Source organism: Eublepharis macularius, chromosome 5, assembly GCF_028583425.1.
Source record: "Eublepharis macularius isolate TG4126 chromosome 5, MPM_Emac_v1.0, whole genome shotgun sequence".
Lineage (NCBI taxonomy): Eukaryota > Metazoa > Chordata > Lepidosauria > Squamata > Eublepharidae > Eublepharis > Eublepharis macularius.
Genome location: NC_072794.1, coordinates 5,821,216 through 5,836,223, shown reverse-complemented (window position 1 = coordinate 5,836,223; position 15,008 = coordinate 5,821,216). Strand labels below are relative to the sequence as shown.

The following is a 15,008-nucleotide window of genomic DNA, read 5'->3' as shown; positions in this document are numbered from 1 at the left end:
GCAAGCTGCCCGGAGGAGGATGCGGGATCACCTTTGGCCACCCCGACCCCTCTCCTCGCCTCCTTTCTGCTTGTCTCTTCCGGCTGGCTCTTGAAGCTGGGGAGAGGAGCTTTTGCAGCCAAGGATGCTGGGCTGCTGATGCTCTCGAAGCCATGATTGCTCCGTGGCTGGCAGAACGGAGGATGGTGAGCCAGGCAGAGGCAGCCTCGGCCGTTGCCTTGCCTCCCCCCTTTTGATGTAGGATTTCTCCTTCTCTTTCCTTTTGTGCCTGGCTGTTAGGAGGACGGTCGAGCTGGTCACGGACAATGAGCAATGATTTGAGTCCATGGGAGAACACGACTGAAGGGGTGACGGTGAGTGCGGGGCATGTGGGGAGGGGGCTTTGGGGTCTGCCTCCCTGGTTCCTGATTTAATTCTGTCCCTCTTTCCCAGCTGTCAGGAAAAGGGGTGGGGGTGGGGAGGCCCCTGGGGGTGGGTGGTGGAGCCTGGCAGGGTAGCCAAACTGTGGGATGTTCCCCAGACAGAAGACGAAGCGCTTGGCTCAGGGCGGGCAAGGCGAGAGCCTGGCGCTCCTAGGGCTCCTCACCCTGTGCCAGGGACGGTGGCAGTTTCTTCTGGGACCCCTTCTAGGATATGCCTGTGCTCTTGGAAGGGATACATCTTTCCCCCCAGGTAGCGGATGTTAGGAACTGAGCTGAAATTCCCTCTTCCTAATGCCTTGTAATGCTAGGACAAGACATCCCCATCCCCCATTCAGGGATCTGTAATGGCCGGGCTGGGGGGGAAGAGGGTTACCTCTCCATAGCCAGGGTTATTGCAGTGATGATAGGGTCTCTCTTTTAAAATAATAATAGTGGGTGATGACTGATCATGCACAGAATGTCTTCGGGGATGCTTGTCGTCTTATTTTTAATTCTTGCATGCAAGCAGTCATTTGACAAAAGGCTACCTTGCCACAGAGTGCAGGTGGCCCCTTGGCAAGCTGGCGGGCAGTTGTTTTTATCTTGTGATAAAATCCTTTTCTAGAGTCCTGTCATGTTCATGGTGATGAAGTAGCACAGGGCAGGCGGGCGTTCAAATCCCCATTTTCTGAGGTTGACTGAGCAACCTTGGACCTTTCACCGTAAGCCACCTTGCAGGGTTGTTGTGAAGATGGAATGGAGGAGAGGAGAGCCATGTGTGTTCCTTAGAGGAAGGGTAGGATACACACTAAGAAGTTATCACACAATAAATGTTCTTCTGAGCTCACGTCTCTCCTCGATGTGTTTTATCTACTGTTTGGCGTGGGGTGGGAAGACAGGGACAGAGAAGTGGCCCAAAGGAAGAGAGGCCAAGAATCTTGAGTTTGGTGCCTGCGGGGTCATCTTAAGGAGTTCAAATGGAGCTGATTTGGACAGCTCAGCCCCAGCTGAGCAGGTCTGCTTTTCTGAGAAGCAGTTAAGTCAATCCGCCATCCCCAATCAGGGTTTTGATTTCAAACTCTGAAAGGTGTTTTCTTTCCTCCTCCTCAAAATGTTTTGGATTTCACAAATTCTTGTTTTTTGGCATCTTAATTTTGGGGTAGGGCACGGGAGGCATGCAATAAAAAGGATCTGGAGCATAATTGGAATGGGGAATGTCTCTTCAATACTGGAGTAGCATGGCAAGATATGAAGGATAATCCTCATTAATGCCCCCCTCCTTTTTTGGCCTCTCCAGCTAAGGCAGAATCATTGCCTAGTAACCTTCTTCTATTTGACTGGGATTGGACAGAGGCTGTGTGGCCACTTCCGTCCCACCTCTCTCTCACTGACCCTAAGGTGCTCATTTTTATGAATGAAAATCCAAATTTGTGCCCAGGAAAGCTGAAATCCTAAATTATGCAATGTATAGCTTTAAAAAAAATTTGTTGTGGTACTCTTAGGGAGGGGCAAAGACAGATATAGGTTACTGAAGCAGCATCTCTCAGAGAAGGGGCCCTCCCTGTCTCCCTCCCTTCTGAAATCAGCTTCAATCGAAAGAAGCCGTTGGCAGCCCTGAGAATGGTTGTCTCTGTGCTAGTGTTCAGTTTGGGGATGCCGTACTCTCAAAGTGGGCATTTAGATCGATCGATCTGGGGAGTCCCCTCACAGATCACGGGCAATGTGGATTCTTTCACCAGTCCTTTTAATATTTCTTCCTTTGTAATCAGTAATGAAAGGGCTGTTGTGAACCCAGAGACTTTATGCACCATGATGGCTGCCTCTTCTTATCTCTAGGATGCTCAGCCCTGGCTTTTGCCTCTTTGGCTGGGGAAGAGAATTATGCCACGCCACTGTGATTGGATCGTTCAGTCATTCCTGGTCCCACAGAGAGAGGCAGCAGAACTCCCTGCCCTCAGAGGAAGCTGCCTGTTGCATCTCCGACTGAGTCCCTGCTCTGTATCGGTTCCTACCCAATCAGACCAGTGACTTTTCATAGGCATGTGGAGTTGGGGGGGCACTCCTCTGAAGAGTGGTAACTTTGAGCCTTGTATAATAAAAAAAGATTAGCATGTAATGGTGTTTTTAATTCAGCACAAGACCACAGCGTTCCTCAGCCAGCAGCCACTGGAATAATTTCTATCAACCGTAGACCTTTCCGGGTGGTGTATTTTTCACTGTTGCTCAGTTGCTCCTTTAGCTTTTGACAATACTGGCTCAGACCCAGCAGACCCAACATCCTGAGAGCGGGACCACAAGTGACAAAAGGCACAGGTTGGACACTTGTCAGCGTCCCTCAAGTTTTGATGGGAAATGTAGGCATCCTGGTCCTGCAGCTTGGCTCTCTGACTGCCGTCCAACGGACTTTTCAACTGTCACTTGTCCAACATTCCGCCAAGCTGCCTACATTTCCCATCAAAACTGGAGGGAAGCTGGCAAGTGTCCAACCTGTGTCAGGCGTCACTTGTGGTCCTGCTCTGATTCCCATTCTGGCTAGCTGGATGCTTCCTGATAGCCTACAAACCAGGAAAGAAGCCCTTCTTGTGCTGCCTGAAGCTCAGCATCCGGCGCTGTCTCTAAACATGGAGGCTCATCTAACGATACTCATTGATACAGACCCCATTCAAAGCCATCTAAGTTCATCGTTACATGCCGTGATGGCGAGTTCCACAAGTTAATCATACTTTCTGTGAAGAAGTGCTCCTTTCTGCCTGCCCATCAATTTCATAGGGTGTTGCTGACTTCTAGTATTATGGGGAGTAAACTTCCCCTTTCTCTGTTCTGTTCATCATTCTGTATCTGTCTATCATGTCATGTCATTTTTTCCCTCTGAACTAAAAAGCCCCAGACTATTGAGTCTTTCCTAGTAGGACTGTTTACCATTTCGCTTAACCTTTTCTGCATCTTTTCATGCTTGATGAATCAATGATGATGTCCTTTTGGAAATGGGAAGACCAGAATGGTACAAAGTGTAAGGCCACATTGGAGATCTATGCAAGGGCATTGCCCCGTTTGACTTTCAATCCCTTTCCAAATCATTTCCAGCATGGACTTTGCCTTTTTCACTGCTGCTGCACAGTGAGTTGATATTTTCATTGAGCTGTCCACTACAACCCCAAAGTCTCTTTCCCAGTCACTTAAAGGGGTCCATGCTGGTGCTGACTAGCTTTTTCCAAACCAGGACATGCCATGTGGAATCAAGACTCTTCGAGGGTTAGTTCTAACCAAGCCAGAATCAAGGTGGGCCTGATTTGTAGTTTCTGCCATACAGGTGCAGAAGAGGGGCCAATACAATTGCTTCCTAGCATACCCATAAATACAAGTAAGGATCCTTCATAGCCGTTCCGTGAAGTCCCAGAACAATCACAAAATGTTCTACGGGCTTCGGGGGGTGGTGGTGGTAATCTCTCTCCAGGTTGTCATACACTCAGTTTCTATTATGAGAGGTGAATGGTCTCACTTCTGTGCCTTTCTTGCCCTCTACAGACGGTTCCTGGTGAGGTGACATCTCAGGATGGGTATGTGCTGCTTCTGGTGCTACTTTCCATCTTTATTGGGGGCACCCTGGTGCTTCTCTTTGGTGTCCTGATCATCTGCCGGCGCTGCTGTGAGACTGATCATCGGCACTCCAGGTAATGGCGGGCTGGCCCTCCTGTGCCTCTCCTTTCAGGTAGAGGCACTATGGGATGGTGAAATGGGACAAGCCGTGAGGCAGAAAGAGAAGTCTGTTTTGGACCCAACCACAGGCTGAATACAGGCAGGTGGGAGCACTGCAGTGTGCAGGTGTCTTTCGAAGGGAGGCCTGTCTGCCAGTAGCTTCTGCCCCAGGGAGAATTTTGCTGTACTTCAACTTTCCTGGGTTGCTAACTAGGTTCGGGTGGGTGGTAAGATTCTCCGTGCAATTTGGGAGGAACATCTACTGGGCACAAGATTTACTCTGCACCTCCACTGTGCTGAACTTAGTCCACCAACCTCGAATGGTTGTCAGCTCAATAAACCTCCTACATCAGAAGAGTCCTGCAGGATCCAACCAGGGATACAGAAGCCAAACCCCTCCCCAATTGTTTCAGCTGATATTCCGAGGTAGAGTGTGTCTGAATATGGAAGTTCCATTTAGGCATCATTTTTGCTGCCGCTTTGGGGCTGCAAAGCAGGTGGGATGTGATCGAACAGCTAACAGATGCTCCGCAGGCACAGTTGACGGGTTACACAGGCTCCGTTTCAGCAACTCTCCAGAATTGTTACCAGGGATCAACTCTGCTCCCTCCCTCTGCCCCCAGACTCACTTTATCCTACCTGTGTGGCACCTTTTTAACCTGTTCTGTCCTTCCCATGTCCAGAGCCAATGATGATCCAGAGAAAACAAACACTACCTACCTGGATGACTTGCAGCCAGCCCAAGGTAAGATCTGCACTCCGTGTCTTTTATTGAGGCTTGGCACTAGGGACTCAGTTGCTAGGACGCATCGCCATGGAAACAGTTTTCTTCCCTGCCTCTCCTCCTGCCTGCTTGGCTTCCCAGCAGCAAGGAAGAAGCCTGGCTACTAGTGTATCCTCCAGAAAAAACTCTGTTGGGAGGCCTAGTAAAGGGAAGCCTTGAGGGGAAGCTGGAAAACTGAGACACGATGGGTGTCTCCATTAGGGCCTGGTTCATTCACACCAAGAAATGAAGTGGGAAAAAATGAATCCATCACTTCAGACTGCAGGTGGAGGAGCGCAGTTTTGAGACGTGCTTCTATCTTTGAAAACTCCTTGCGAGTAGAAAGCTACATCAGTAGGCAAACATTCTCCCTTTGTGCTACCTTTTTCCATGCAAGTTTTTTTAATTCATGCAAAGGAGCAATTCAGACTTGGAATCCGCCTCAAGGGGTCTAGTTTACCAACTTCTCCTTCCTGCTTGGTTGCGTCAGGCATGACCGGTGTTTCCTTTTGGTAGGCGGAAGAGATCCTAGGGGCGATATTCTTTGAACGTCTGCATCCTGATCTGTGCATCCTAGATCCTGGGAAAACAGGCATTTTGGAAAGCCCCTTCATAAACAGGGCCCTCGTGGAGCTCACACACCACCACATATCTCCCGCTCTCTGCAATCTCATGCCGTTGGGAACACCAGGGGGCTTCCGGGGCCTGTTAGCTGTGGGTGGTGGCTCAGTTTAGCGTGGCTGTTTGCAAGGCATGCCTGGAACCCTCAGTTTTTGGACAGATGGGTGGGCAGCTGCCGGGTTCGGGGGGGGGGTTAGTCATAGTGATTTTTGGAACCCTAGGCAAAACCTGATGATGCGGTCCCAGAATCGTTCAGGCAATGGGGGATGGGAATGGTTAGGCAGCGGGGAGTCCATGATCCCCTACTGTTATTGCACCCACGCTATCTGAACCTCAAGAGCAGTTGAGGGAGGTACTGCCTTATATTTGGATTGCCCTCCCAAGTCCCAAGCAGTTCCGGAGGGTTGGTGGCAACTGTGTGGTGGCCAGAACAGTGGCTGGGGCAGCTGGGTGCAGGGTGGTGGAGGCTCCCAGTGAGGTTCCTACTAAAGCGGGAGCAGGGCAGCCGCCCTGGATGTGTCATGGCTGACGCTGCTCTTGCGGGTCATGGTGGTTTTGCTGCTTAAGTTCAGAAAGGGAGAAAAGAACCAGAAAAACAGAATGAAACGGGGTGGGGAGGGGGCAGAGGTGGCGAGAAAGTGGCAGGAAGGAGCAGAGATGGGCCATCAGATTTTTTAAGCTGTGCCTTGTCCCGTAAGTCATTGGGATGCTGTGTGCTTGCAACCCACTCTCTTTTTTTCTTTTCTTCGCCTCTCCTCCCCCCACCCAATTTTTAAAATTTTATTGGCAAATTTAAAATCCCTTTAAAAAGGGGGAAAAGAAAGAGAAAACAGAGCTAGAGAAGGAGAAAAAGGGAAAGGAACAGAAACAAATGAAAAAAACCCAAAGAAAAATAATACATATATAAGAAATCATTTTCTCTACAACACCTGTCATACCCTTACAAACATAAAAAGGTAATTTTTTGAGGTATTACCTTTTCTATATCCCACCCTTTTATTTAATTTCCCCAAATTTATCTTCTAAGAAATCAAATCCACAGATCACCAGTTCATCTTTTCCCGTTTCACGCAGCAAGTCAATAAAGAGTTTCCAATTCGTTGCAGAGATCACCATTAAGGTAGAGGACCCCGACTGCATGTCGAGCTCCAGCTACCACGATGCGGAGAGTGAGCGGTTCCTGTCCTCTGGAAGTGCCACTGGGCGGCGGGTCTCCTTCAACGAGGCTGCGCTTTTTGAACAGAGCAAGAAGACCCAGGAGAAGGGGAGGAGGTAGGCCTGGGGGGAGGTCAGCGAAGTTCTGGTAGAAGACGAGAACTGGGTCTGTCAGCTAGCTAGCAAGGGAGCCAAAACGGTGACGTGCACCCAAGCACATACAAAATGGCAGTCTCCAGGGCTTAAGCAGAGAAACCCTTGGGAACAAGGGTGCGAGTTCTTGGTTGGGGAGAATGCAGCAAGCCACAAAACAGCCCGAAATGGCTCAGCTGCAGAACTTGATTGATCTGTGTTTGACTGTGAACAAATTTGGTGTAGTGGCTAAGACTCTAATCTGGACAACCAGGTTTGATTCCCCACTGGAAGCCAGCTGGGTGACCTTGGGTCAGTCACAGCTCCTAGCTCTCTCAGCCCCACCCACCTCACAGGGTGTTTTGTTGTGGGGATAATAATAGCATACTTTGTAAACCGCTCTGAGTGGGTGTTAAGTCATCCTGAAGGGCGGTATATAAATCAACTGTTGTTGTTATTATTGTGTAGAAAGACCTTCCCATTAGCCCCGAGTAGCCACAACCACCCCAGCCTCGAATTGTGGGTTGAGACAATGCTTACTTACAAAAAATAACAAGATGGGTGTAGCAAACAGCTTTTTGTTAACTGCTCTGAGTGACATCTTCTTAACTGGGGGAGTCCTGAATTTGATTTCTGGGCAGGACCAAGTCGGACTTCCACAACTGTGGAACTAGCATTCTTCCGTGCCTCATGTCTGTCTCACTGGGCAGGTACACATTGACCGAGGGGGATTTCCACCACCTCAAGAATGCCCGCCTCAGCCATCTCCCCCTACCCCCTTCGGCTGCCCTCAAAATAGTCACGATCCACGAGTGCGAATCCAACGAGAATAGCATCGCTATGACTCCTCGCCGTCCCCCCACCAAGCCCAGCCTCGCCATCTTCCAGGTGACTCTGCAACCTCCTTTGTGCTAGGAGGCAAGGGAGACCCTGGGCCAAGAGTGGGGAGGGGGGTGCTGGGTCAGCTTCCACAGTGGCAACATGATGGGGCGGGGGGGGGGGGGACTGAAGCAGGACCCTCGGCTGTGCTTTCCTTTAGCTGCCTCCCTTTCCATCTAAATCCTAGAGTGTACGGTCCTTGGTGAGGGGAACCTATTTTAATGCTGCTGGGGGCTGTTTTAAATTACTACTGGAAGACAGTGTTGTGCAGTGGTTAGCAGTGGTGTTCTAAGCTATCCAGAGCAGCTGCCCTAGGCTGTGTGCAGGTGGGCGGGGGGGGCATTCCAGGAGCTCTTGCTGCTGCAGATTTACTGCTGATCCTGAGCGGAGCCTGAGTCTCAAGACCCCTGCCCTACAGTTGACGCCACCCCCTCCTGCACTGCTTGAGTCTCAGGGCAGGGGAACAGCTACGGGGGAGTGGCTTGGAGGGGCACCAACTTCCCTATGGCTGATCATCTCCCCACTGCCCGAGGCATTCTGGGGCCCCAGCCTTAAGTTTTGCTCAGGGGCCCATAATCACTAAGGCAGCCCCTGGTGGGCAGCGTGTCCGACTCGGACCCTGGCAGATCTGACTTCACATACCCCACAGCCGTGAAGCTTTCTCTGCCTGACCTACCTTGCAAGGCAGTGGTGTGAATAACTTGAAGGTGGGAAGAATAATATATGCCCCCCCCCCAAATGAGCTTCCTGGAGGATGGCCTGAGATTTTTTAAGGGGCTAAATAACAGGCTGCGAGTCACTGGGCGTCATCGCCGCCGTTCTAGTCAGCCCGCCTAAATTGCCCTGGCATGACAGAACCTTTTCATAACAACACAGTAAAGAACTCTGGAACACAAACGCTTTTTAACTTGGCAAAAAGCATTTTATGCTTCACTATAATGTGATAATGGTGCAATGTGTGTGTTTTTATAAAGTGTGCCAGTGTTTGTACTTCAGAGCTCTGCAAAATGGTAAGCCTCGTGTACTCTATACAATCATATCATTAATTAAAATGAATAGTACCGCCAAAGCGTGCAAGCTTGTGTGCGTTATGGAGCTTTCCTTCTGACTAAAGACTGCATGAAGCTCAAAAGTTTATTTACAACATTTTATATATGATATTAGACCAGGTTATTCTTCAAGTATACCAATGTTCTAATTCACATAATGTTGCTGTTGCTAAAAGACTTCTGTGATACTCCGAGGCTTGCCTCAAACCCAAACTGGCCCAGCAAAAGATCATGTCCACCTCTTCCCTTAGGCCTGAACAAAAGGTCTGAACTGACCTTTCTTTCTTACCTTGCACCTTGTTTTCTTTCGGCAGCCGAGAGGGGGCGCTCTGCCTCAAACAGCTCTGACCGGCCATGCCACGTGTCCTAGTTCAGCACTACCAGGGGACACCCACAACTCCACCGTGGAGGCCAGTCCATCCATTTCCTCGGATTCTGGGGAGGGGGCTTCGGTAAGTGACTCCAGAGTAGAGCCCCTGACTCCAGATGGCAACAAAGTGTCTTCTCTCCTGCCAAGGTAACAGCCCTATTGGGAGGGGGGCGGCGACTCCATTCTTAGTCCCTAAGCGTGGTCATGCTGTACCACCTCCTGGCTGGCCAAGAGACCTTCAGAACATCTCCTGCATTGCCACAAAGGCCCGCATTGTACAAGACGTATGCATGGGGCAGGGGGCGGGCATTGCTGCACATGGCTGCTTTGGCACCGAGTGCCTCTCTGAGCATAAATGTACTTCCTCCATCTCCTTTGGTCTTAGTCTGACAGAGCGGCCAAGAGTCCGAAGGGAACTGGGGCAGGCAGTGCTGCACCCAAGGAACCTGCTTCCGTCCCTGCCCAGGGCACGGTCCTACATTTCTTCACTCGCTTGCGGCGCCATGCCAGCCTGGAGGGTGCAAGCCCTTATTTCAGAATCAAGAAGTGGAAGCTGGAAACCAGCCAGAGGGCCTCGAGCCTGGATACGCGAGGTGCGGATCTTGGTGGCGTGGTGAATGAATGCACCCCTAAGGAAACTGCTTCCAGTTTTAACATGGACTCCCTTCTCTTGGTTCTGACCGTGTCCGATTGCTTACGGTCTCTTATCCCACCTTCCTCCAAGAAGCTCCATTTTCTTCTCACCACCACCTCGTGAAGCGAGTTCTTCCCTCAGCCCCAGCCCCCCCCTTCTTAGCACTATAATGTTGTTGCCCGGCCAAGTCTTTAGCTCTCAAGAGGGAAGCATATACACTGCCTTCAGCTTCCTGGGAGGGATGGAATGCATGCCATCGACGAACTGAAATGCTATTTTAATGCTCATTACTCTGGATAACATTGCCTTCCAGCACTTTATGGGAACGGGTTGGCAGACTGGGATGGGAGGTATGTCCGAGTGGCTTTGTAAACCAGCCTCCCCTTGGTTTAGGAACAGGTGCTTTGAAAGACGTTCTCTTTCCTTTTGCTGCTCCATGGCCAGGGTCCCCCAAACGCCACCAGTTCCAGCGGCAGAGGGCAGCGAGTGAAAGTATGGACCAAGAAGACCGTGACCCTCACCAGACGGACATCATCCAGTACATCGCCCGGACTGATGATGTGGCATTTCGACCCATGGCTGGGCCATTCTTGCCGGCCCCGGCCAGCCCTACCCTCTCTCTCGGCAGGTATTTTTCTGTAGATAAGGGGGAACGCAGGGAGGGAGAGCCAAGGGTGCGCTGATGTGCCTGGGATTGCGCACAAGCAAGCGGTGAACCTTCCTACAGTCCTGGCCGGGAGAGAGAGACCAGGGAAGTTAATTGGGAGAGACAAAGGGGTGGGTGGTGAAGCAAGGATTAAATGTATCTTTTACAGGATGGAGAAGATTAAGACTTTCACCCCTGCTTTAATCTTGGGGGAGTGAAATGCTTGTAATAAGAATTACTTGGGCGAGGGATATCCCCCCCCTCCTGCTGATCCTAGAATCATCTCCCACTCTGGCTGGGGGAAGGAGGGCCAAAGGAAAGGCCCTGCTTTGGAATCCCTCTTTGCTTCGTAGAGAGAGCTGTTGGCCGGGGCTTGATTCTCGGAGCGCAGCAAGAATGCTCTCCAGCTACCACTGACTAGGGTTCTCAACTCTGGGTTGGGAAATTCCAGGAGATTTGGGGACAGTGCCCAGGGAGGGAGTTCAACAAAGATGCAATGCTCTAGAGTCTGTCCTTTGAAACTGCCATTTTCTCCAGGGAAACAGATCTCTGTAGGCCAGACCGCAGTTTTAATAGTGGGAGGACTCTGGGCCCCATCTGGAGGCTGGTAACCCTACCACTGACAGAGGACAGGCATATCTGATGCCTATCATGGGTCCACACTGCTGCTGCTGCCGCTGGAAGTATTTGTAATATTTCTGGAGCTCAGTTTGCTCCCAACTTGCCCCTTAGGAGGAGGTGGTGATAGATTTAACGTAACCTCTTGTGGCTGGCTCTGAGCCAATCTTCTCATGCTACTGGGGCTCAGCTTGTTCCAGGGGAGGTGGTGGTGGGACATACTGCTGCTTCTGTTGCCGTCCGTGACTTTGCATTTTCCCGTACCTCCTCAGCAGCTACAGGCCAGCTTTTGAGCTTGTGGGCCTCAAGCCCTTGCTGTATGGGAATATGTGTGCATCTGCCCCTCTCCATAAGCACTTACTAGGCTGAGACAGGCACTAAAGAATCAATTCTTCAGGGTGGGGCAGGCCAATTCGATCATTTTGCAGGCAGGGGGATGCATAGAAAATTCCCTTGCTTGGAGCCTGTTCATTATGGGTATCCAAGATGATGCAAAGGGATGTATGAAGGATGGTGAAAAAGGCTTTTCTCCTTAACAGCTAGTAAGCCTGCACTGAAATCTGAAGGGTTACCAAAGGTATTCTTGCTAGTTATAGTCTCCCACAGGTAACCCCTGGTTCCTGCCAGAATTCCTTGGTTCCATCCTTTGACTGGGGAAAGGAAATTAAGGGGTTAGGCCACCCGCTTGAAAAATGCCAGCTTGACTAAGAGTTCCATTGGATTAGGCAAAGATTTTAGGGGAGGGAATGTTCAAAGGCAGGAGCAAAACTTCTTGGGAAGTACAAGGGGAGGCAGTAAGTCTATCAGATTCCAAACTTAACAAAGACTGTTCCAAAAAAAGAAAAAAAAAGAACTGGGGTGTATTCAGCACTACAAATCACCTACAATGATTTATCAACAGAAATTCCAAGGAAATGAACTGAATGATGAATTTTGCAAGGCATCGGCTCTGTGACCATCGCTTACAATTCTTGCTCTCAAACAACAGAGATAATTGGGGGGGGGGGATGTTTTCTGCCTTATCTTTCTGGGAACCGTTTATGTCTTGATTTTATTTTTCATGCAACCAAGGCTCACAGCTGGTATGTTTAAGGCAAACTGTATCTGTACTTTCTGGCTATAGGTTAGAACCATCAGAATCACGTAGCCCTTCCTCTCCCGAGCCCCCAGCATTGGAACAGCAGCCCACCCCCCTTTATCATGATATCTGGAGCCTCCGGGCATCGCTAGAGATGTATGCTTCATCTGAGCAGGGGAACGACCAGGACTCTGTACGCAGCGATGGGGGGGACAGTGTCTCCTCTTCAGGAGGCGGCCTGCCTAGCTTCCCTTCCTCCCTGGCAGATGATGCTGAAGGGGCAGATGACAAGCCATGGGGGAAGCCCAAGCAGGACAGTGTGGAGTCAGAGGCTGGGACACGCAAACTGTTGCAGATGGACAGTGGCTATGCTTCCATTGAAGCCCCCAATAATGCCCATGCGGCTGAGGATCAGACTGCCTCAGAGAAACGTCACTGCTTCACCAGTGCTGGACGCAAAGCCACTATCTTTGAGAGCTTTGAAGGACAAGAACTAGAAGAGGAGGAAAGAGGGGCAGCTGGTGGTTTGCCCCCCCACAGTCCTCTAGTATGGGCCCCCTACGGGCAGATGTTCCCCACACGGGAATCTTTGCCCCGCAGGGATTATAGTATAGATGAAAAGACCGACGCGCTCTTCAACGCATTTGTTCGTCATGACCCACAGTTCGATGAGTCACCCCTGCGTGCAAAGCACCGTTCCCGGACCCACCTGCGCAAGCAGTGGCAGCGAACCAAGCAGTATAGCGATCCTGGTGTCCGTTACCCTCCTGCTCTGGAGAGGCACCGTACCCCACTCCGCCGTGGCGACAGTGTCAACTACCCCCTGGAGGGGCGATACCACAGCACCCTGCCCCGCATTATCAGCGCTGGTGACGAGGAGGTCACGTCCCCAGCTGCAGAAGCCAGTGACAAAATCCAGGTGATCGAGGAAGAGCCACCAGAGGAGATCAAGATGACGCCTGACCCTTACGGTGATTGCCTGGGAGGAGGCGAATGCCCAGGAATAGGCAACCTTGGGACTGAACTCATGGACAAGATTGCAGGGGGGCTGGAGGACAGGCTTTACGGGCACCTGAAAAAACAGAGAGAGAGTCCAGAGTGTGTGGTGGTTGTGGCAGATGCCTCCCCTGACCATAGCCCGGAGTAGGTGAGGCATGGCTGCACAGCTCACAACGGGCATGGTGGCCATCTCTCTCTGCTTTGGTCTGGCGATGCCAGTGTGGAACTTGCCACTCAGCCGGGGCGCAGGGCATGCCAAGGGGGCGAGTATAGGGGGCTACCACAGCTCTGTACCATCAGACAGGAACCATGTGGAGGTTTCCACCATGTTCCAGGTAGCTTGTATCTGATAAGGATACACCTCATGTGGTTGAAGGTTTAGGCCAGCAGGCCATCTTGCTGGAAGTCCCCAGTGCTGTCCACCAACAATGGTCCCCTCCAGGGGGGAGGCCCTGGCTCCGCAGACTCCTCGTACAAGCAGCCAGCATCTCCTTGGAGCACTGGGAGATCAGGCCAGGTTTACCTTCCGCACGTGAAGATTCGAGGAGGGCAGGAACTTGCTCCAAGGGGCTGAGGCCTCTGCTCCCTTCTTGCTAGCGCCCGAGAGGGGGGTCCTCAGCCCTACTGGTTCCTTCCTCTGCGGTGGGTTTGCCAAAGCAGGCGCGTATGTTGCACAGCCGGGAAGTTAAGTTTTAAGGGACTTTTCCTTACTAATAATAAAGACCCCGAAAAACCTAGCAGAGGCCCCAATGTTTACCTCACAATGTAAAAGCTGGTTGTAGCAGATACTAAGATCCCTTTACCCTCGCACTCTCTCTCTCTCTCTCTCTCTCTCTCTCTGGTTTTTTGCAAGCAATAACCATGCCTTTGCTGCCCTTTGGTTGGCTGTCCTTGTGTGTCTGTGGGGGTAGGAGACCGTGGCAGTGCCCTTTCCAGCTGGGACAAACTAAAAACATCCCCACCCTTATCAAGCCCAGTTCTAGAATGCATTTTCATTTCACTCAACTTCGGGCCCAGCTGCAGCCAATGCGTTCCTTCCAGGCCAGTCTCTGGTTTTTCTGGAGCTGAATGTGGACTTGCTCCATCGTGGCACAGGCTTTTCGGGAGAGGGATGACTAGATGCTGGCAACGGGGGATGCCACGAAACGAAATGGCGGCTCGCTGCCTGTGTCGAGAAAAGTGTGGGCATTTTCATACTGCTTACCAGCCACGGAACATCGCGCCAAGCCCCTGGAACGGAGCTCAGCGCGATGTTCCGTGGCTGGTAAGCAGCGTGGAAACGGCCAGTGCCTGCTGTTCCTCTACTGCTTTAGGTGTCTGGGAGAACTTCTCTTCACCGCCCCCCTCCTCCCACTTACATATTTTGTACCCTTTTCCTAGTTGAAGGAAGGGAGCTACCCCACCCATCTGGAATGCAAGTTAGAATGAATGGAAACCCATTAGCAAAGGGGTGCGTTGCTTCCCCTCACCTACATTTCGAGCGACAGGATGATCCAACAGGTGGTAGATTTTCCTCATATTCCCAACCCCCGATCAAAGGCTGCAGAATTACAGAGGCAGGAAAAACCCCTCCCCCTAAATCACCATGCAGTACAAAGGGAGGGAATACTTTACTGGCCCTGTAAGGCTACCAGTGAGAGACTGAGTTCATAGAGAAAGAAGAGGAGGAGGCAACATATCAATCTCCACCTCACCCCCAGATGTAGAGCTGCAGGCGCCTTTCCTTGCTTGCTAATTGTTGTCCTGAAAAGCCCCAACTATTCCCAGCCCAGCCAAGCAGGTGTCTAACTGCCGACTGTTCAATTTTATTTAATTTTATTTATTTATTTAATATTCTGAAATAGGTGAAGGCTTTCGCGTGTTGTGGGGAAGTTCCTCCTTGCAGATGCAGAGGAGGGGGAAGAAAGGGATATCCTTGATGTCTGAGGAGACAGCAGGCCAAGCAGTGAGAGAATAACTCAGCTCCT

General features: G+C 51.0%; 1 protein-coding gene across 1 annotated transcript; it reads left to right on the top strand.

Moving 5' to 3' along the window:
• The first annotated feature begins 305 nt into the window (after positions 1-305).
• On the top strand, positions 306-14,214 carry CBARP (CACN subunit beta associated regulatory protein). The gene is made up of 9 exons (XM_054981359.1): positions 306-353; positions 3,927-4,072; positions 4,781-4,842; positions 6,588-6,753; positions 7,479-7,656; positions 9,011-9,148; positions 9,452-9,659; positions 10,145-10,328; positions 12,088-14,214. Exons 1-9 carry the CDS (start codon positions 306-308, stop codon positions 13,187-13,189), a joined length of 2,232 nt encoding a protein of 743 aa, XP_054837334.1. The 3' UTR covers positions 13,190-14,214.
• The last annotated feature ends 794 nt before the right edge of the window (positions 14,215-15,008 follow it).